Source organism: Tympanuchus pallidicinctus, unplaced genomic scaffold (assembly GCF_026119805.1).
Source record: "Tympanuchus pallidicinctus isolate F22 unplaced genomic scaffold, pur_lepc_1.0 scaffold3, whole genome shotgun sequence".
Taxonomy (NCBI): Eukaryota; Metazoa; Chordata; class Aves; order Galliformes; family Phasianidae; genus Tympanuchus; species Tympanuchus pallidicinctus.
The window spans coordinates 97,930,848-97,951,784 of NW_026294747.1; the positions used below are offsets into that span (position 1 = coordinate 97,930,848).

Consider the following 20,937-nt stretch of genomic DNA (forward strand, 5'->3'; position numbering starts at 1 on the left):
GTTGAATACACAACATCTGTGAAAAAAAGTATGCTACCTATCATTAATTTTTCATTTTTTTTGGTTAAGTCATTTGCCCTCTTTCTCATCCTCAGTAGGGTATTCAATACTTTTCTCTAAGCAGCTCTTAAAAGGTATAGTCATAGAATCAATCACAGAGTCATATAATAATCACAAAGTCATAGAATCAATCCCAGTCACAGAATGGCTTGAGTTGGAAGGGACCTTAAAAATCATTCAGTTCAACCCCTATGTATGTCAATCAGAATATTAGCACCAGGGCACACAAAAGCTGTTTTTGGGGTTGCTACTGACCCGTGCAGTGGTCTAAGCAGGGATGGCCAGAATCCTAGCACAGGCTGGCTCTGCGTTACCAGTTTGCACAACTCCCAGTGCAGTAGGGATTTCACTCCTGCTTGACAATCTCCAGCTGTTAATGGAAAAGCCACAAACAGTGAAAAAAATCATGCCCCAGCTCCTGAGGGGAAAAAAACAACAAGAGAGATATTAAAGTATCATTATTCTGAATGCTCCTGGAAACAAACTGGGCTGTGTGTCCAGCACCTGCAACACTGTCCTCTTGTCACGCCAGCTGTGCTGGGACCCAAAGGCTCCCTTTGCTTTCAGAGGAACACTGATTAATTTATTTCCTGAGCCCTAACTCCTTCTCTTGCTTTTTTGCTTTTTTTTTTAATGTTGCGGTTGTTACAAAACGCTGCCTATGGCAATTTTTCCCTCCAGCCACAAAGACGATGGAACAAAGCCTGCTCCAATCCTTCTGCCTGTGGCTCCTGAATGCCGTTTGGCTGCATTCATACCACCTTTATTACTTGGAAAAAATTCCTGCAAGTGGGCTCACGCCATGTGCGTGGTCAGAAGGCTCTGGTGGTTGCCAAAAACAGCATAGGTGTAAGTGTTGCACCCTGCTGCAGGATGCTGGTGTGCTTTAAGGCACATGTGTGTTCCTGGGAGCACCCAGGGCCCACCAGGCCCCTTTGTCCTGAGCCTGTGGTGTGCCTTGCTGGCTGCCCAGAGCCCATTGGCCCACAGTGCCCATACCAGCTCCCACCCAGCTGTGACCTCAGGCAGCTGAGAGGCTGTAATCCTGGGCAGCAAGCTGAGGACAAAGCCAGCGGTTTGTTGAAACACAGCCAAATTGAGAGGCTCCTGGGAGGGCCGAGCCCAGGAAATAGATTTAAATCTGTTGAATAATGAATGCTCTGAGCACCATCTAATCACTTCATGAAGAGGCAAAGGCAAAAGTCAGCTCATAAATTATCTGCTGCGGAGTATTTTCTTAGTTTTAATGAGGACAAACCAATCTCTTTGGACAGTTGCATTTATGTAGCTAAAGCCTTGAAAAAATAAAGCAGTCAACTGATTGAGGAGGCAGGGTTGAACACAGTGCTCCTCAGACAAGCTGACATTGAAACCCACAGAGACAAGATCCCGGATACCTCTGCCCAGCTTCAGCCTTCCCTTGGCTATCTTAGAATCATAGAATGGCCTGGGTAGAAAAGGACCTCAATGATCATCTAGTTTCAAACCCCCCCTGCTATGTGCAGAGTCACCAATCACCAGAGTGGGCTGCCCAGAGCCACATCCAGCCTGGCCTTGAATGCCTCCAGGGATGGGGCATCCACAGCAGTCTTGGGAGGGGCTGATAGCACTTCCCTTTTTTCTCCTACATTTCAGAAAAGTTTTCATCTGGAAGACGAATAAACATCTGTCTGTCTGCCTGTATGCCCAGTCTTTATGTGCTGATTTTCCTGTAAATGTATGTAAAGACATAGAGGGCTTCTGCAACGATCCATCCAGGTTGTTCTGACCATCCCGTACAATAAGATCATAAATACATCAATATTAAATTGGAATGCATGCACTGGCAGTGTATGAAGAATGCCTCCCAGACTTGAAGATTCAGCAATTGCTGTGAAAATACGAGGCCTACTCAGGGCTGCTTCTGAATCATTGTGACAATCACTTGAAAATCACTTAAAGTGAAACACCATTTTTAAAAGAGCAAAGCCTTTTGTACAGGGTGTACGAATGCCTGCAGTGACAAAAAAAACCAGTGTTTTGTCTTTCTTTGCTCTAACCACACTGAACTGAAGGCTCCCAGGGAAAGGCTCTAGTGAGAAAACCCAGAGGGCAGCTGCTCCCAGCCCCAGGGGGAAGCACTGTGTGTGATGCTGCTCCAAAGTGCTGCCCCAAGGAGACTACATGGGTTCACAGAGCACATCCCATCCATAGCAAAAGCACTCAGCCACTGGAAGCTGCAGCTGCTGACACTTGGAGCCAGTGCTGTTTCTGAAGGGTGAGCTTTTCTCCTTGGGTGAAATTGAATCCAGGGAGCGATCCTCTTCAAGGTGCTTGCTGTCCATTATCCGTACGGTGTTCTTGGAGGCAGAAAGAGAGCAGCTATAGCTTTAATAAGCTAAAAGGTTTTGAGCAGGATATAAATTTCATCCCAGGACTTTTAATTTTTCATCTGTTAAGCTTTGCACTCCTCATGCTTTTGCTGCAGCTAACCCCCCCTGTGATGACCAGAAGCAGCATTTCCTCCATACTCCGATGTCACAAACACTTCAGCATTGTCAGCGAGGAGGAGTCTGCAAAAGCATCATGCAGGGGGATTAGACTGACATCTTCCTTGGGATGCTCTGAATGGCACAGCAAAATGGTCCCGTGTTTCAAGGCATTAACAGCATCTCCCACCGAGAATGGGGCATTCAGCCCGAGTGCTTCTAAAGAGGATGTATGTCTTATTAAATAAGGAAAAGAAGACGGCAAGTTCATTCCACTGCAGGAGTGTTAACATTTGTGAATGCACGTCTTGAATTCACTTATGGAAGGGTAGCTTTTAAGAAACCAATCTTAACAAATCCAAAGGAAATGGAAAAAAAGAATTTAAATTAACTTACTTCATCCATTTATAAATTGTTTAGGTTAATCACAGAAAACCAAACAGGATTCGGCTGCACTTAAACACAGCCTTTGCTCTTGTATAAACTGTTTATTATATCCATGACACACAACCAGACGAAATTCATTCCTGAGCTGGGGAACAGTCTAATTTGGTTTTATTAGGTTTAGAGAAAAACATTTTGGCAGAAGATCCACTTTAGAATGTAAAATATTTTCATATTTTTCTCAAGAAAATTCTCCTGAAAGAGATGCAGCAGTTTCTCTCCTACATCTCTGGATAAGTAAGTTGGTCCAAAGAACAAAACAGGGCAAGCTTTTCCCTGGGCTTTTCTCTCCATGACTGCAAAGGAAACCACCAGAGAACCAGGGCTCTTAAAACAGGCACAGAAAAGACCTCTTTTTTTAATGTCTTATGCAAGTATCTGAGGAAATAGCCCTCCTACAATGTCATCTAATCAAGCTAAGTACTCCAGGATGGGAGCAGTGGCCTTCTCTTCCAGTTCTGGTGTTTTAGGAAGGAACACATAAAAACATCATAGAAAAGAAAAGCCTTCAGGGAGAACTTCACAGTGGCAAGGAAATGTGGCTGAAAAAAGCCAAAATGTTTGGTACTTGTGTGGTTGTACCAGCCTTCTTTCAAGGGTGGATCCGTTCATGGACAACCTGATTGAGCTGTGCATGTCCCTGTTCATTGCAGGGGAGTTGGACTAGATGGCCTTTGAAGGTCTCTTCCAACTCTAAGGATCTATGAGTCTTTCAAGCTACAATCAGGCAATTAAAGACCATTTTTTAAAGCTAGCACAGGGTAACAGCAGCATAGAAAATTTTACACGTATTGTATTGTTTCAAACCTGCTGAGCTGGGTGAAATTCCTCCTCCTCCTGGTTTCCAAAAAGGATTAGCAGAAGCAATTTTAGATCCCTTCGTGCTTATCTTTGCACTTGTCCAGGGTAAAAGTCAGCATGGAGTCATCACGGTTTGGTTTCCTGCTGAGCAGTATCCCTTGTAAATGGAGAAGATACAGTAAACATCTTGAGTTGTGAAAGGCTTTCCACATTGCCTCACATGCCATTCTTGCTAGCAAACGAAGGAACTGTTGTCTAAATTCAAGTAAGGAGTGGGTGCAAATCTGGCTTGAAAGACATAATAATTACCCTGTACATCCCTGTGAGCTTCTCAGCACTGCTCCACAGTGACCTGGGTCTGTTGCCGCTCAGTATTTGAAACAGTAGCCTAGGTGATGGGCTGGAACACGTGCTTATTAAATTTGCAAGCCTTATTGTGCTGCAAGAGGCTGCAAGCATGCTGCAGGATGGAATTCCAATTCAAATTGCTCTTGGTAGATTGAATAAGCGTTTTGAAAAAGCCTGATCCTCTTTAGCAAGGACACTTAAACAGGACTAACGTCTACAGCCATCTAATGGGGAAAAGCCATGCAGAGCAGTTAGCCACAATGCTCCAGTGGGCAGAATGGAGCCCAAATCTAGCAAGAGTCAGCAGTGACTTGCTGTTACAGAGGAAGGCAAACATCATACTGTAATGTATCAGCAGTGGTGGCTGAGAGACATTCCAAGTAGCCTTGCCCCTCTTTGTGGCTGAGAGACACACCAAGTAGCCTTGCCCCTCTTTGAAACCCTGGTAAGGTCTCAGAGGACTAGTCTGCCAATAGCCTTTGAATGCATAGAAGTTGCAAAGAGGAAAAATGTGTTGTCTCAGGAGTAGTTGTCCCGCCAGATCAGAAGGGAGAACAAAGACAAGCCACTAAGATAACCTCACAGGAAGTCTTGAGGGTGTCCAAAATTTGAGACAATGAATTACAGTCTACATCGTCTCTCCGGTATCACTGATTCTATCTCAAGATGGACAGCACAGCATCTTGAGGAAATCTTGGGATCCCTTCCTGCCATAGGGGCTGCAGTTCTCTTCTTTGGTCTCAGTTTCCAAGGGTCTGACTGCAGGGAAGTCAAGAAGCCAGAGATTTTGTTCTATGAGAATTTCAAGATGTATGGTGCTATGAGAACAGGACGTCCTCTTTCATAACTAACCATGGAACAGTCGTGTTTCACATGGAAAGGAAAATGTTTTTTAAAACATTCATTTTTATTGCTTTAGAATAAAACAAAGCCTGAAAACAGCATTCTGAGCCTTCAATGTGGCCAGCACGCTCCTGCCAACGTTTTCAGTCTTGGTGAAGAGGAAGTGTTAGGATTCATTGCTCAGCTGAGGGGCTCTTTGGGATCTGCAGGTCTCAGGGCACCTGAGCTCCCTATTGCTCAACAAAACCCTCAATGCACCAGTGTCACCACGAGGTACACACCATGGCAACGTGCCCCCATCGCCACGTGGGCATTATTAAAGGATCACCAGTAGACTGCATTGTCACTCTGCATGTATTCAATAGTGCCCATTGAAATCCAAAGGTTTTCAGAGAAAACTTGGCCTGGAGCAAAGCAACATTTTCTGACATCTGTCACATATGTCATGTCCAAGAATGCTCTTTGGAAGAGACATCCTTTGGTTTCACAAGTTTGTTACCAGAAGAAACACCAGCAGATGGAGCACAACGCCAGGCAGCTCCTCTGCTGTAAAATCCATCAATGTCACAGCCCTTCGTTGCCCACAGCTTGTGAAAACAGACCTGTGAAACTGCTGCCAACCTCATGCCCAGCTCAAGATTTTCCTGCTGCCTTGCTCCAGATAAGGGCTAGTTCTGCTTTGATGTTTAGCACCTCATTCTTGGCTGATTTTATTAACGTGGCACTTGGGCTTAGCTCATAGAGGGTTCCTGCAATCTTCACATCCACCCCTACAGTTTTTCACAAGTGTTTGCCACACACTAGCTCTTATCAAAAGTTTTTGCAGCTTTTAGCTGCATCTTCAACAATTTTCCCAAAGCCACAGTGCAAATTTTCACAAAAAAAAAAAAAAAAAAAGGAGGATGTAACTTGCTTGTGCATCATTCTTCTATAAAAGAGAACAATTAATATTTCCTTCTGCTACACTTTGCTTTAGTTTCCCAAGGCCATACTGGTCTCCCCTATTGTACAGAGTGTAGTGAAGCTCTAGTCTTGGTGTTCATATCGATGTGACAGCAGCAGTGGGTGACAATCACACAAACATGCAGAATCACAGAATGGCCAGGGTTGAAGGGACCTCAAGGATCATGAGTCTCCAACCCCCCTGCCACATGCAGGACCATCAACCTCCATATCTAATACTAGACCAGGCTGCCCAGGCTCCATCCAACCTGGCCTTGAACACCTCCTGGGACGGGGCATCCACAACCTCTCTGGGCAGCTGTTCCAGCACCGCACCACTCTCATAGTAAAAAACTTCCCTCTGACATCCAACCTAAATCTTCCCTCCTTCAACTTCAAATGTTTCCCCTTATCCTGCTGTTATCTCCCTTGTAAAAAGCTGACTCCCCTCCTTGTTTATAGGCTCCCTTTAGGTACTGCAAGGGGTACATACAATCATCTGAACATCGAGAAAAACCCATGGCTGAGACAGAGAAGGCAAACACCACTCCAAGATACAACCCTGAATGTTGCTTTTGGTCCACATTTCAATCTTCCCCCTTCTGCTATGCTGACATTTTCCCCATGATGCCAAATACAGAAAATCTCCCTGCAAATAAACTGTATTTTGCAAGCACAAGAGAGAGTACAGAATCAGAGAAATAGCAAAAAAAAATCCTTCCTACCTGGAACAAGAAGAGCAGACTGGATAACGCTATGGCTGCCAGTGCCAGTGTCAGCCCATTCCAAGGAGTCACTTCCCAGAATGACTGGTGGGGTGAAAGCTTCTTGGAAGAGCAGCTTTGTGCAAAGGACAGTACAGAGCACATGGTCCCAAAGGCAGATGCTCTGTTCCATGGGCCTCTGCTCTTTCATGGCAAATCTTCTCATCATACTTTCCATTTGTAAGAAGTTCTGTAGAAATGATTGCTCTCAGAGTTACTTACAATAAAGAAATTACTTCATTAAAACAGAACGTGCTCAGCAGACTTTGAAAGGCCCATGCCCATCACCTTCTGTCACTTGCCTTTTGTGATCAATTGTACCTTGAACGTACGTGAGCTTACAGTGGTCATCTCTGGTGGACTTTTTTCAACATTGCCCTTCCAGTTTCACTTTATCCTGTTACACACAGAGCCATTACCATGTTACAAGGTGTGGTGTTTTCTTTAAGGTCTCCTCTGGTATCAGTGGGTGGACTGTGATATTTTGGGGCAGATGGCTGCAGTGTCAGGGGATACAAAAGTTCTGTAGTGATTCTATATAATGGCTGCTATCATCTCACCATACTGTTCCTGCGCCGCCTTGCAGAGCATTCACGTAAATTAGATTTTAGCAAGGGTTAATTGTTCCCATTACCCATTGTTTCCTACTGTGGGTTTGCCTTGAAACCTTTGACGTTCTCTTTATTGTACCTCTCACTGTGCAAATTTCCTTGTTTTGTTTTGTTTCTCAAAGTAATTTTTAGATGATTATTGTGTAGTTACAGAATTAGAGTAATAACATCTAATTGTACATCTGAAGCAAAACCATGTAATTGTGGGAGACTACGTTCAAGTTAAAGGAAGAAAACCTCTCTGCCAGGGCTTCTCATGGTTTGCACAGTGCATTTGCCAGACAGCGTCGCTTCGACTGCACCTAACCTGCAATTAGCATGTCCAATTGCATTATTTCAGGATCTAACAGTAGCTACTGCACTAAATACAGCATCTATGAACTCAAATGATGTATCAGCATTTAGTAGTTCTGCCAAAGGAAGAAGGGCCATCATGTCAGTGGGCCTTACCTAGAACAGATTTCCTGGATGAGCACACTTTGCTCTCCTGCTGATTGCCCATAAGCAGCCAACAGGGAAGAAAGGCCATGCAGGGTTGGAGCAGTTGAAAACTGGGCATTAAAATTACACTTCTAACGTACTGCTGGCTTTTTGCAGAGCTTGTATGTGATAAAATAGGAGACAGCAAACTGAGCATTAAGTATTGCTGAATTCTCCTCCTCTGTATTCAACATTTCGTATCAGTTCTGTGTGTTTGTTTTTTAAGTCTGATCACGCAACTCAAGGATTTAAAAATAAAAATAATTTGAGCGTGATTGAATGCTGAGATCTGTGTGTATGAAGAAATCTTGGACACATAACAGGGGGTTTTGCAAATTCTTACATGGTGTTCTTTAAGGGTCAAATGTTATTTGGAAAGCATCTTAATACATCATTGGCTGATACAAATGAAAATACATTCCAGTTCAGTCTTACAGACACACAGATAAACCTGATCTTCAGCATGAGCCTTGAGTAGATAAACTGAGATGTTCTGAGTGACAAACTACTGATACGGAAATGAAACATCCCAATCCAGCAAGGGTTTCCAGTTAAATCAGTGGGAGTCAGAAGCACTAAAGTCATACAAAGCAGACTCTATTGATTATTAATCTCTATCAATCTTTCACAGGAAATTGTATTGGAAGTCCTGAAAGCAAGAGTGCTGGCTTCAGGCACGATGATTTGTGAGTGACGTTGCACATGGATCCAGCACAAAATGCCTGAAGTTCTCAGAAGATGCATCCATATAACTGACAGCAATAACTACCTCAGCATCCCTGCTAAGTATTTACTTTCTTTCCTAAAGCTCCGTATTGAAAAAAGATTATTAAAAGCAGACACATAAAATTTAAAAAACAAGCAAACAAACAAATCAGCCAGTGGATCTGTTTCTACACTGATTTATACTTGTTCTCCACTACCTTCACAATTGGCTGAGCATCCTGAGAGATGTAACTCAGTAACTAGGAGTGGGAGAGAGCTCACGGGCCAGTCCCATATAGTTTAAAAGAAAAAAAAAAAGCCATTTCTGCAAAAATAATTTAGCTTCTGCATTTGAAAGCGAGAGCAAGATAAATGGTGACACATTTTCATCCAAGATGTTTATTAAAGATGATAAGGGCACAGCACACAGACAAACCACATCCTGAAGCATGGTTAAGCTAGGTTTCACATTCTAAAGCTGTGCAGGCAGCTTGCTGTTTCCCCATCTGGAGAGCTCATTGGTACCTCTCTTGTACACATCTCTGCAGTTTTAGATCGAGAAATTACAAACACAGCCTACATTTATATGGGTGTCATTTACTTCACTTTTTATTAAAATCATCAGCTACAAAATAGCCATTTCGAACATCCCAATCCTAAATAAGCAACTATGAAAAAAATTACAATAGTCCTGAAATGAGACCACAATGGACGTGGTAAGGGGTCAGAAACACAAGAAGATACAGAGACATCAGAGAAGGCACTCACATCACACTGAAAGGTTAAACCATACCTCTGAAAACATCAGTGCACTTGTTGATCTGAGACACACTTTCTGCAAACATTGAAAAAGTTCCATTTTCCCCTCATTTAAAAAAAGAACTATAGCCACTACTGACACAGGAGAAACTGCTACTTCAACCCAACACGTGACAGAAGTCCCACAGTACCTGGAAACAGAAAAATGTGCTGACATGGAAAGAAACAACACTTTTTTGGTAGTAGTGGTGTCACAAAACACCAGGTCAAATTCTCAGCTGACAGCAAGTGACACACTTCCTCTGAGTCAAAAAATTAAGTACTCACCAAGACTCTGGATAGCAATAAAAGAATCCTGACAGTATTCTCACTCCCTTCAAGGACAAAAAAGAAAAAGTGAAGGGTGAACAGTCCTATCTACCTTCAGAAGCAACAGCGAAGTCATCGCATCCATCCAGCAGCCCTTGACATGCTCTGCACTCCACCCAGAGTGGCTGAGAGGCTAAATAAGCTTTGTGGGCCCTGCATTTAGTTATGTGCTTTACAAAACCATAACAACTGGTATACCCAGAAGCACTAGAGAGTAAATGATGAAGTATTCTGCAAATATTACAGTGCAGAATCAAGGGGCCATGTTGTGCCATTTATTTTTATGTTAATATCAATGTGGAGTTCAGCTTAATATCCAGTGACTCGCTGTAATAGCAACAGAATAATCACTTCCAGGACACTGTTAAGGACATCTGTCAAGTTCTGCAGATTTGACTCCTCCTTCTATCTACTCTCTGACAGTGTGACCTCCTAGGTTATCATGACCCTGCTAAACTTTCCATACCATCATCCTGGAGGTGGGAAGTAGGAATGTCATGCAGTGTTGGATCCTAGCATAACGTGAGAAATGAAAACATAAAAGCATTGTGTTTAAAGACAACTTTCATCAACACATTACAGCAGAAAGATCTGCATTGGTCAGTGCTACCTCAAAAACAAAATAAGGAACAAACATCAAAACAATAAGGTAAGTAGGTGTTAATCAGATGATGAAACATGTTATTTTCATTAGTCTGCTGCAAGAAATTCACTCCAAGAAATACATCTCTAGATTTACAAAGCTGCCCCTTTTATATCTAGAATGACAACAAATCAAAAGGATACTATAATTCTTAACACAAAGTTTAGAACTTAACTTTGCAACATAAGATTAACAAAAGATACTCGATGGCTCCCATCATAAAAACAGGTAGGCTATCACTGATCACCTCCACGTTGATTTCAGTGCCAAAGTATAAATTATACACTGATAACGTAAAATCAAGTCATCTCACATCTAATATAGGCAAATACAGACTGACGATGAAAACTATCACTTTTCTACATGTTTAACATATAGTTGCCAAGTTTAAAAATACATATCTTTCAGGTACATATACTTTTTTTTTTTCATCTGTTATAATTTTAAAGTGCATCTAAATCCATTAAATAAATATTTATGCTTTAAATATAGTTCAGAAATTATAACTATAACCAAAGAGGTAAGAATTTCTGACACTTCCAATATTCTCAGCACTGCTATTGCAGTGTAGGCAATGTTGGCAAACAGTGACCAGGCCCAACCATTTGATTTTACAGAACCACAAGTCGTTTAGGTTGGAAGGGACCTTAAGAGGTCATCTAGCCCTACTGTCTCAAAGCAAGGTCAGTGTTGACTTCTTGGGGCTTTGTCCAGCCAGGTCCTGCTAACCTCAAGGATGGTGACAGCACAGCCTCGCCAGGCCCTTGTTCTGCTGCCTGTAGTAGTGCTCACAGTGGGAAATCTGGGCAATTCACCTAATTGTTCTTTGAGGACAACTGAGTTCCTTGAGTCACCTAAGAGTTCCTTGAGGAACTCTTCATTGAAGTTCACAATTTCCAGTCTTATCAGTGTAAATATCAGCCGGGTCTGTACTCTTAAATTCATACCAAACTAAAATATTGACAAAGTAGACAGAGTACTAATGAGCGTTTTAAAGCTCACTGAGCTAAATTCGCTACTAACAGTAACTTCAGAGGAATATTGCCTGCCTATATAAGCAATCAGTCCAAGCTACGCAGGCACCCCATGAATAGCAGCCCTCTCTGGGATAAAGACACCATTTTCAGAAGTGCTCCCTGCTCTAGGAAACACTTCCCAGAATGGCCGTGGTGCTGCAGGCACTGCCCTGTCCCAGCTTCCATCAGCAAATACTTTCCCGTGGAGGGGAATTCTACCTGCAAAACTCTGAACGTCACAATGTTAAATGATAGTTTCCAAACTATACGTCAAGCTTTTTACTACCTTTCACACAATAGCACCAGAGCACTGCTGCCATTCTGTCTCCATAATCATCACACACAAGCAGTGCCCGGTGCTGTAGAGTTACAGCTACAAGTCCTTGGCAAGCAGTTCTATCTCATCCAGCAAGAAGTCCATGTCCTCTCGACTCACTTGTGGGCTGATCACCACCTGGCGGAAGAAGTTGACTTTGCCTTGGTTAGGCTGGTACCCAAGCATCATGCTGCCCTTCTTCATCATCCTTTCTTTAACTACAGGAGCAACCTGAAAACAGAGAAACAAAAGTGTTGTTGTTACCCTAAGGAATACAGCAGATCTGTACAGGAACTGTTTTGTGCCTTAAGAAGCTTTTTTGAAGCGCCTGAGTTTTGCACCCTGTGGCTGCCTCCCAGCTGCCTGCCCCAAGAAATATTACAGTTCAAACCTTAAGACTTAGAGGCAGATTGTTCACTGAAACCCCTAAGTTCTGGGACTCCTGGGAGAACCAAAGCAAAATCTAAACCCCTCAAAAGCCCACTGTTCGCAGCATTCATCTGCCACATGGGAAAGCTCAGGTTAATGTCTGTAGGCCCTAGATTTAGAGAAAAGGCTTGAGCTCAGAACATCAGCTGCAGCTGGTTAATGGTACACTTTATCTCCTTGTGCTAACTAGCCTAAGCCTGACTACTTTCACTTCTGGGCCCTTCAGCTGCCACACCTGCAAAGCAGCTCTCTCTAGAGGACACTCTCCATTAAACTCGTGTGAACTTTGAGCTGCCAGAGAAGTCAGAGCAATGCACTATTAAGGGAGAAATCCTGATCCCAGAGGTTAAGGTTTCATCTTTAGATTTACAATGAAAGTAACATTTGGCTACACCACTTGTATGCAATGGGACAAAATAGGTGTCTCAGAATTGAACAAACTATAAGGAAGATTGGAAGAGTCAAGTCCTTGTAGTTGAGTACTCGATCTCATCCCAGCAGGGCTATTAACCTTGTCCAATTAATCTTGTGCTTAACTTTAAGCATGTGAGTAGTTCTTCTGTGTTCTCATGCCTGAAATAAGTCATAAACTTAAATGCACTGCTTGATTAAGTACTCTATTCCTTGGAAGACAGAATTGAAACAAGTAATAGTTTTAAAAATGTGCTGCATTTTAATATATTACTAATAATACTAATGCATTTCAGAACAGTTTATTCCTTTGCATCCTTTTGTGACAGTTTGACTTTGAACAAAACAAATAAGTATAGGACCTAACCTTGACTTTTGCATTAATTCATTTCAGCTCTAGAAGTTAGTGCTGGAAAATACCATCAGATCTGCAAAAGAAAAATGATGGTGCCAACCATGCCTTAATAGCTCTGTTTTTACATGGCATGTCTTAGTGAGCAGCTCCCATATAGTTTGCTTAGATAGAAACATCTCCAGTTTTCTACACTAACAGCCTGAATTTCCATATTTGCTGAATGGTGTGTCTATATTATCACTGTTTCAAAATGCATATTGAATTCAGAGGGGGAATGCTCATGGTTCTAACTTAATTTACCTCTCTGAAATAACTTTGTGACAAAGCTACGTGTTTTATTTAGTGTTTGTTTCAAACCCTGAGAGTGATGGAGTTAGGAATTCTAATTAAAGTCTACAGTGTGGCATCAGTATGAATTATGCACCTGAGAGCAATGAATACTCTTTCAGAATGCAATCTGCAACCAGAAGTTTGGTTTTTTTGCATAGTGCTGCAAGCAAAAATTAAGTAGTAGTTTATGAAAGCAGTTCTGATAAACATTTGGGAAACAAATAACAGTAAGAACAGAAAGATTCAGCATTACAGCAGAAATGTTAAGATGCATACCATGATACCTTCACTCACATCCAATAGCACCTCCACTGTACAACCTAATGTTGGGTTCTGGGTGTGCCTCCTACATAAAGATCCTAGTGAAAGCTAGCAATAAAATCACAATTCTACCGTATATCTGCAACATGTGCATCATTTAGAAATCATAGAATTCATCAAATTTATCCATATACCATGGAAAGAACACTATCTCCCACCTGGATTCCTGTCTGCCTGGAAAATGATTCAAGGATGCTTCTGTTTTCTTGTTTTGCAGCTCCAAATTACAGAATCATAAAATCCTTAGAGCTCGAAGGGACGTTTAAAGGTCATCTAGGCCCAACTCTCCTGCAATAGACAGGGACTCCTACAGCTAGACAAAGTTGCTCCGAATCCAGTCCAGCCTGGCTTTGAATGTGTCCAAGGACAGGGCATCCACCACCTCTCTGGGCAACCTGTGCCTGTGCCTCACCACCCTCACTGTACAAGTCTTTTTCCTTATATCTAACCCAAACATACTCTCTTTAACCTTCAAACCTATCACAACAGTCCCTGCTAAAGAGTCTGTCCCATTCTTTCTTACAGCCGCCCTTCCAATACTGAAAGGCTGCTCTCAGGTCACTTTGAAGTCTCCTCTTCTCCAGGCTGAACAGCCCCAGCTCTCTCAGCCTGTTCTTGCAGGGGAGGTGTTCCACCCCTCGGACCATTTCTGTGGCCCTCCTCTGGACATTCTCCAACAGCTCCATGTCTCTCCTGTACTGAGGGCTCCACATCTGGATGCAGTACTACAGGTACTACCAGCACAGAGTAGACAGGCAGGATCACCTCCCTCACCCTGCTGGTCACACTTCTTTTGATGCAGCCCAGGATATGCTCGGCTTTCTGGGTTGCAAGGGCACACTGCTGGCTCACGTCCAGCTCGTCATCCACCAGCACCCCCAGGTCCTTTTTGGCAGGCTGCACTTAGCCATTTCATCCCCCAATGTGTTGGGAGGGGAGGTTACCTCAACCCAGGTGCAAGACCTTGCACTAGGATTTACTGAAATCTGAATCACATCAGATTAGCCTCATTTAGTCTACGCTAAAGCAAAATACAAACCCAAAACACAAACAAACAAGCAAAAAAAACAATAATCCCCAGCAACTGGAGTTCTGCTTGGATAGAGATGGATGTTATTTTGCATGCGACAGACCTTTTTGTCTGCAGCAAGTATGCTACTTGCTAAACACTCCTTTCCATTTCAGATCAAATATTCCAAACTGCACCCCAACAAATCACTGAATACATCACTGTACAGTGGCAAAATATGGGTTCTGCAATTGTTTTTGCACAACTTGCCAGTTGGTTCAGTCAAAAGGAAAGACTCTTGGTTGGGAATGCCCAGGCTATGCACACCACCATACAGGTCTGTGACACCATTTAGTCTTAAACACTGAATAACTCAGCAACAACAGAAGTTCTACTTCTCCTGCAGTTTGTGTGTGTTGAACCCAATAACAGCACATGAGGTAACTAAAAGCTCTACTCTTCCATTCTTATTCACACCACTGTGGGCTGAGGTAACAATGACACAGTGACAGTACTCAGAAGCCATCATGCCCAGCAGGTTTCATACTGAGCACCATATTGACACAGAAAAGAAAAAAAAACCTCCTTTATCCCTGCCCTTGACAAGAACCCCCATGTGACGTCATGGAATAAAGGCAGTACAAGTGCAAAGGGAAAAGTGAATTCTTAATATATTTTCTCAAGCTCTTCTTTAAGATTCAAATCCCTATGGCAACTTTTAGCCTTTATTGATGTTCCATCAGAGTTATTTCATCTTTTGTATCATCCTATTGATTCTCTTCATCTCAACATCCAGTACTCTGCAATCCATCATCCCCAGATGTGCAGTAGCTCAAATGGAGACCATGAAAGCAAAAACATATAGAGCTCCAGCAATATCAGGGGCTGTAAATATACTGCATTTCAGTTGGTCTTCTCTCATGGAGAGGGAAGGTAGAAAATCTCATTTTCATTATCTCAGTCATTATGTCATTCACCCTCCACATGAATGAAGTTGTCCTCTTAATATTTGAAGTGCATCCCACCCTTTCTGAAGGCAAAACAAACTCATCCTACTTAAAAAGAAAGCAAACCTAAACTAATCTAGAAACTATCTTGCAGGGTTATTTTTGGAAAGGTGTTCCATTAAGTATTTTGCATGTTCTATTTGGTAATGTGATGCAGTCATTGTAAAAAAACTATTGTGAACCCTGTTCACAGCAAGCGACAGAATATAAGCACAAATGCTTAAGTATGTGTTTCACAAAAGAGTCATTAAATGATGCATAGAGGCTAAGGCTGGGACTTGAGGAGCACTGGGTCTGACTGCTAAGTGAAAGTAAAGGCAGCTACCGATTTGCTGCAGAAAAATCAGACCTATATAGAACTAATTACCTAGTGAGGAGTTCAATGAGTTCAATTCCCACTGAAGTCAATGAGAACTGAGGATGTTCAAATATCAGAAAGAGCTGCACAGCCCCACTCAGGATAGGTTCCTAGAAAAGCAATTTAGTGAGAGCAAGATTGCTTCACCAGTCCAATTATTTTTACAACGAAACTTACTTCAAATTGTAAACCTAATTCTTTATGTTGCCTGTCACTGGAACAGTCTCGGAATTTTAAGTGTAATGTATCCTGAAACTTAAATTCTCTTCTCTCCTTTGTTCTCCTCACCCTGGAGATTACTATTTAAAAAGATCACTTCAGTGATGCTTTAGCTACCAGACATGCCAGAAAGGTGAGGAGAAGGTCCTCCTCCAGCAGGGCTGCTACAACAGGAGACCCACAGGATGGACCTATGCATCATGGCCTCCCTCTGCAGACCTACATAAGGGGTTTAATCTCATGCTGCCTGGATTCCTCCTTTTTATAGCAGAGGTTTTATGAGCTGTAGCAACAAGGACATAGTGGTTTGGATCCTTCTCTGTTTACCTGCATGACAGGATAATCTCTTCCCCTACTCCCTGCCAGCACTCAACTGAGCCATAAACACCGGAAAATTTTAGCCTAAATTAAAGCTGTTCCCATCAAGAATCCAGACTGCAGCTGACCCTCTCATACACTCATGTGGAAGGTGCCAATGTTCCTTCCCAGCTTGCACACACACACACAGTGTGATGAACAGCAAGGGCCACCAAGGACACTGCAGCTGGAGTATCCACACGTACCAGGAAGATGGGAAAAGCAATATATGCCCCTCTCTGCATCTCAAGCATCCTTGAGAAGAGCAGTTCTGTGCAACTATACTACAGGGTGATGCCTTAAAAGCATCTGTGCGACCCACAATCGACTCCTCAGATGTAATTAATGCCGGTCTCTCCAATACTCAAAGAATTCCCACCAAGTTCAGGCCACAATCATGCCTCAGCAGCTATCAAGGACTGATTCCTCAACAGGGCTGAGCACTTTCTCAGCAAGAAAAACAGAAGCCTTGTGTCTCCAAGAGTTAGTTCCCAAGTCTGGATGCTTAAAATCCTTTCAGAGTATTTGATGAAATCCCTATTTGAGATCATTTACTCTTCTGCAGGTAGTAAGGCCTCCAAAACATTCTCACCATGTCATGTAAACATGGTTCTTAAGCTAAGATAATTTCCTAGCATATGGATTTAATGTGCAAGGAAAATCTCCAAAGCAGTTCTGTTGAATAGATGATATTTTTGCCCCAGCACTCATGTCACAGTATAAGGCTTTTGATGTCATTCACTATAAGCTGTCTCATGTTGAAGAGTGGATGTTTAGAACTGACTTGTAGAAGTTCATTCTCAATTAAAAAGAAAAGCAGCAACAAAGAAAAAAGCCCACAGATGCTTAGCTTTGTTAAAACCACATGATCTCATTAACTTCTAAACTATACAGCCCCCAATTACAAGTGTATAGTTTAATTCCTACATTCAGTTCAAAAGAAGAACAAAGGAGGATGTAACATACAGCTTCTGTTCACGAGATAAACCCACTGGGTTCCCAACACCACCTGTGCTAGTGCTGCTGGGTATGGACAGCCAAATAAGTTGTCCTAAGGAGGACGAGAATTTCCCAAGTTAGGCTACCTTGTTCACCTTGCTTAACTAAACCAAGGAAACGGACTGGTTTTTATTAGCTTCTTATTCTTATGCTATAGTGCTGTCTCTGGCAGCTGCAATTAATAGATACCTTGAAAGAGCAAGAAAGCTCAGGCATGTCCTCCCTTGGATATGAACTTCTTTCTCAATGCATTCCCTTAATCGGTAATGGATTTTATTTTTTTTTGTACCTCATCCAGTATTTTCAAACTGTCCCATCACAAATGATTTTCTGTGCCTCTAGAACTGTACTTCTGCTACCTGAGTGCTACCCACACTGCTGTAACACTCACAGACTCCAACCATGGTGGTCTAGCCATTTCAGTTACTGACATAACACAACAGCTTTTCCAAACCATGGGCAGTATCTTAAAATTTTGTACTGTCCTCAGTGTTGGCTAAAAAAAAAAAAAAAAAAAGTAAACTACTAAGCAATGAATTTACAAAAAGACGTTGACTGAAGGAGAAAAACATATACATTTAGCAGTTGGTACCACTGAAAACATAGCATTAGCTAGAAAAATAGAGAAACCAGAAAAGTGTAGTTTTCTGAATTTTAAAAACAAAAGTATTTGGAACAGTTGTTTCAAAACCATGTTTTCAATGGAAAATTGGACCATTTTTATTGCAGGGAGTATAAAAGAACTGAGGAAACTTAAACCAAGCAAATTGCCTCATTTCAGTACATCTCAAAACAAAAAATTATTTTTGCTTGACTAAAAACAAAAATTCCTTTCAATTTCTTCGTTCAATGGCCAAACCAAAAAATCCATTATTTGCACAGCCATAAATACGTAGAGTCAAAAGTGCTGACACTGCTTAACTAAAACATCTGTAGAATTTTTGCCCCTAGAAAAGACAAAGTATGAGGAATTTTGTGGGATTGCTTGTTTCGTCAGCAAAAATTGGCTGGGAAGTGCATGTGAATAGCTTTAAGTAGTATGGTTGACTCTAATCTCGCTAGCCTAGCAAGTACTGCAAAGTCAGAATGTACCTGTGAAAACTAGTGTTAATAATGGCAAATTTTATCAGCAGCGTTTTTCTGAGAGCTCCCAGTCCACCACACACCCATCCAACACAATTCTGAAGAGCTCCTCCAGCTCCTGGCAGCAGTAACTCACAGTCACATAAACCATTCTACTCCTTCCGAAAACATTTCAGAATTGCCACTGAAATGGAAGCAGAATGCAATTAGCTAAATTTCCTCCTTCCTTTTTCAGGTGGCGGTTTGCAAAAAGCCTTTACTAGAGAAAACTACACTTGCAGTAAATCAATAACCTTTCCAGGGATCCACGAAAGCAGGCTAGACATTGTTGGAAGGATAGCAGTGTATTAGCAGATCAAACTATTTCTCTTCCTCAAATACAGCCTTTATGAAACTTTCAGAGGTACTGAATGCTACACTAGAAATTGGCAGAAGAGATGCAGCTAGAAGACAAAAAAAAAAAAAAAACCAAACCATTCCCTTTTGTACAAAGTGGAAACATTCTCATGATTTCACATAAATGGAAACCATATTTTGTGTTCTTGCCTCAATTATTTCTTGCAATAAAAGACAACTTTATACAGAACAGTCTCTCCCATCTGACCACAAAAATTCATTCTGACTACCCCCAGAAGGGGCAAATTTCTATTTGGAAGCTCATGGTTTTTACTTAAAAGGTGACTTGTTGGCTATTCAAAGTCTGACAAGTTAAGCTTCCTGCAAGAAACGACAAGTTCAGACTCATGCAAATTCATAACTAAACAACTATGGTTCAGCAATTACAATAAAAAGTAAACAAAAATCCAACTCATTTAAGTACTTGGACACAATTTTAAACTTGTATATATTGCCTACTAATTTCAATGTGTCTTTACAATGTGTCTGTCTTATCTGGCTTGAAGAATAGCAAAGTAGTTGTAGAACTGGATAGACTCAACAAACAGGATTGGTCCTTAACCCAGCCAGAGAATGTTTGGGTTATCTCAAACAAATGACTCAATCTCTTTTGGGTGACATGCTTCTTCCCTTCACAAGGAGCTTCTTTAGGGCAGTAAGGCCTCTCTGTGTTCACAGATCTATTGTAATTGACTAATTACAGGGGACTAATAAGGGGAGTCCCCTAGCATTCAGTCTTAGCGAGTAAGGGGGTCCAAGAGAGCTGGTTGCTCTTCAAGAAGGAAGTCTTAAGGGCGCAGGAGCAGGCAGTCCCCCTGAGCTGTAAAATGAGCCGGCGGGGAAGAAGATCGGCGTGGATGAATAGGGAACTGTTCCTGAGGCTCCGGGAGAAAAAGAGAACCTACCGCCTGTGGAAAGAGGGACAGGCCACTCAAAATGAATACAAGGAAGTTGTTAGGATATGTAGAGGTGAAATCAGAAAGGCAAAAGCCCAGCTTGAATTTAACCTAGCCGCTGGGGTGAAAAGGAATAAGAAACTCTTTTATAAATACATTAACAGTAAGAGGAGGACAAAGGAGAATATCCACTCTTTGCTGGATGAGGCTGGGAATGTGACCACTGAGGATAAGGAAAAGGCGGAGGTTCTGAATGCCTTCTTTACGTCTGTCTTTAAAAGTCAGACCAGTTATCCTCAGGATACTCCTCTCTCTGACCTGGTAATCTCGGCTGGGGAGCACACTAACCGCCCTGTGATTCTGGAGGAAACAGTCAGAGACCTACTGCTCCAACTGGACTGCCACAAGTCGATGGGGCCAGATGAGATCCACCCAAGAGTGCTGAGGGAACTGGCGGAGGTGAGAGCCGAGCCGCTTTCCATCATCTGTCAACGCTCCTTGTTGACTGGTGAGGTCCCAGAAGACTGGAGGCTTGCCGATGTGACTCCCATTTATAAGAAAGGTCATAAGGAGGATCTGGGGAACTACAGGCCTGTTAGCCTGACCTCGGTGCCAGGGAAGGTTATGGAGCAGATTGTCTTGAGGGAGATCATGCGGCATGTGCAGGGTGACCGGGGGATCAGGCCTAGCCAGCATGGGTTCATGAGGGGCAGGTCCTGTTTGACCAACCTGATCTCCTTCTATGATCTAGTGACCCATCTGGTGGATGAGGGAAAGGCTGTTGATGTGGTCTACCTAGACTTCAGCAAAGCCTTTGACACTGTCTCCCACAGCATTCTCCGGCAGAAGCTGGCAGCCAGAGGCTTGGATGGATACACTCTTGGCTGGGTAAGGAGCTGGCTGGAGGGCCGGGCACAGAGAGTGGTGGTAAATGGAGTCAAATCCAGCTGGCGACCGGTTGTGAGTGGTGTTCCCCAGGGGTCGGTGCTGGGGCCTGTCCCCTTCAATATCTTTATTGATGACCTCGATGAGGGCATCGAGTGCACTCTCAGTAAATTCGCAGATGACACCAAATTGGCTGGAAGTGTGGATCTGCCTGGGGGTAGCGAGGCCCTACAGAGGGATCTGGACAGGCTGGAGAGCTGGGCTGAAGCCAATAGGATGAGTTTCAACAAGGCCAAATGCCGGGTCCTGCACT

At 42.6% G+C, this 20,937-nt stretch overlaps 1 protein-coding gene across 8 annotated transcripts in view; it reads right to left on the reverse strand.

The window, feature by feature from the left end:
- Positions 1–11,101: 11,101 nt before the first annotated feature.
- The window catches only part of GADL1 (glutamate decarboxylase like 1), a 244,774-nt gene continuing 234,938 nt past the window's right edge, over positions 11,102–20,937 (reverse strand). For all 8 annotated transcript variants that reach the window (XM_052695916.1, XM_052695917.1, XM_052695913.1 and 5 more), the window contains one exon: positions 11,102–11,800. In XM_052695916.1, coding sequence (XP_052551876.1) covers positions 11,627–11,800 — 174 coding nt within the window. In that variant the 3' untranslated portion in view covers positions 11,102–11,626. The remainder of the gene's footprint in view (positions 11,801–20,937) is intronic.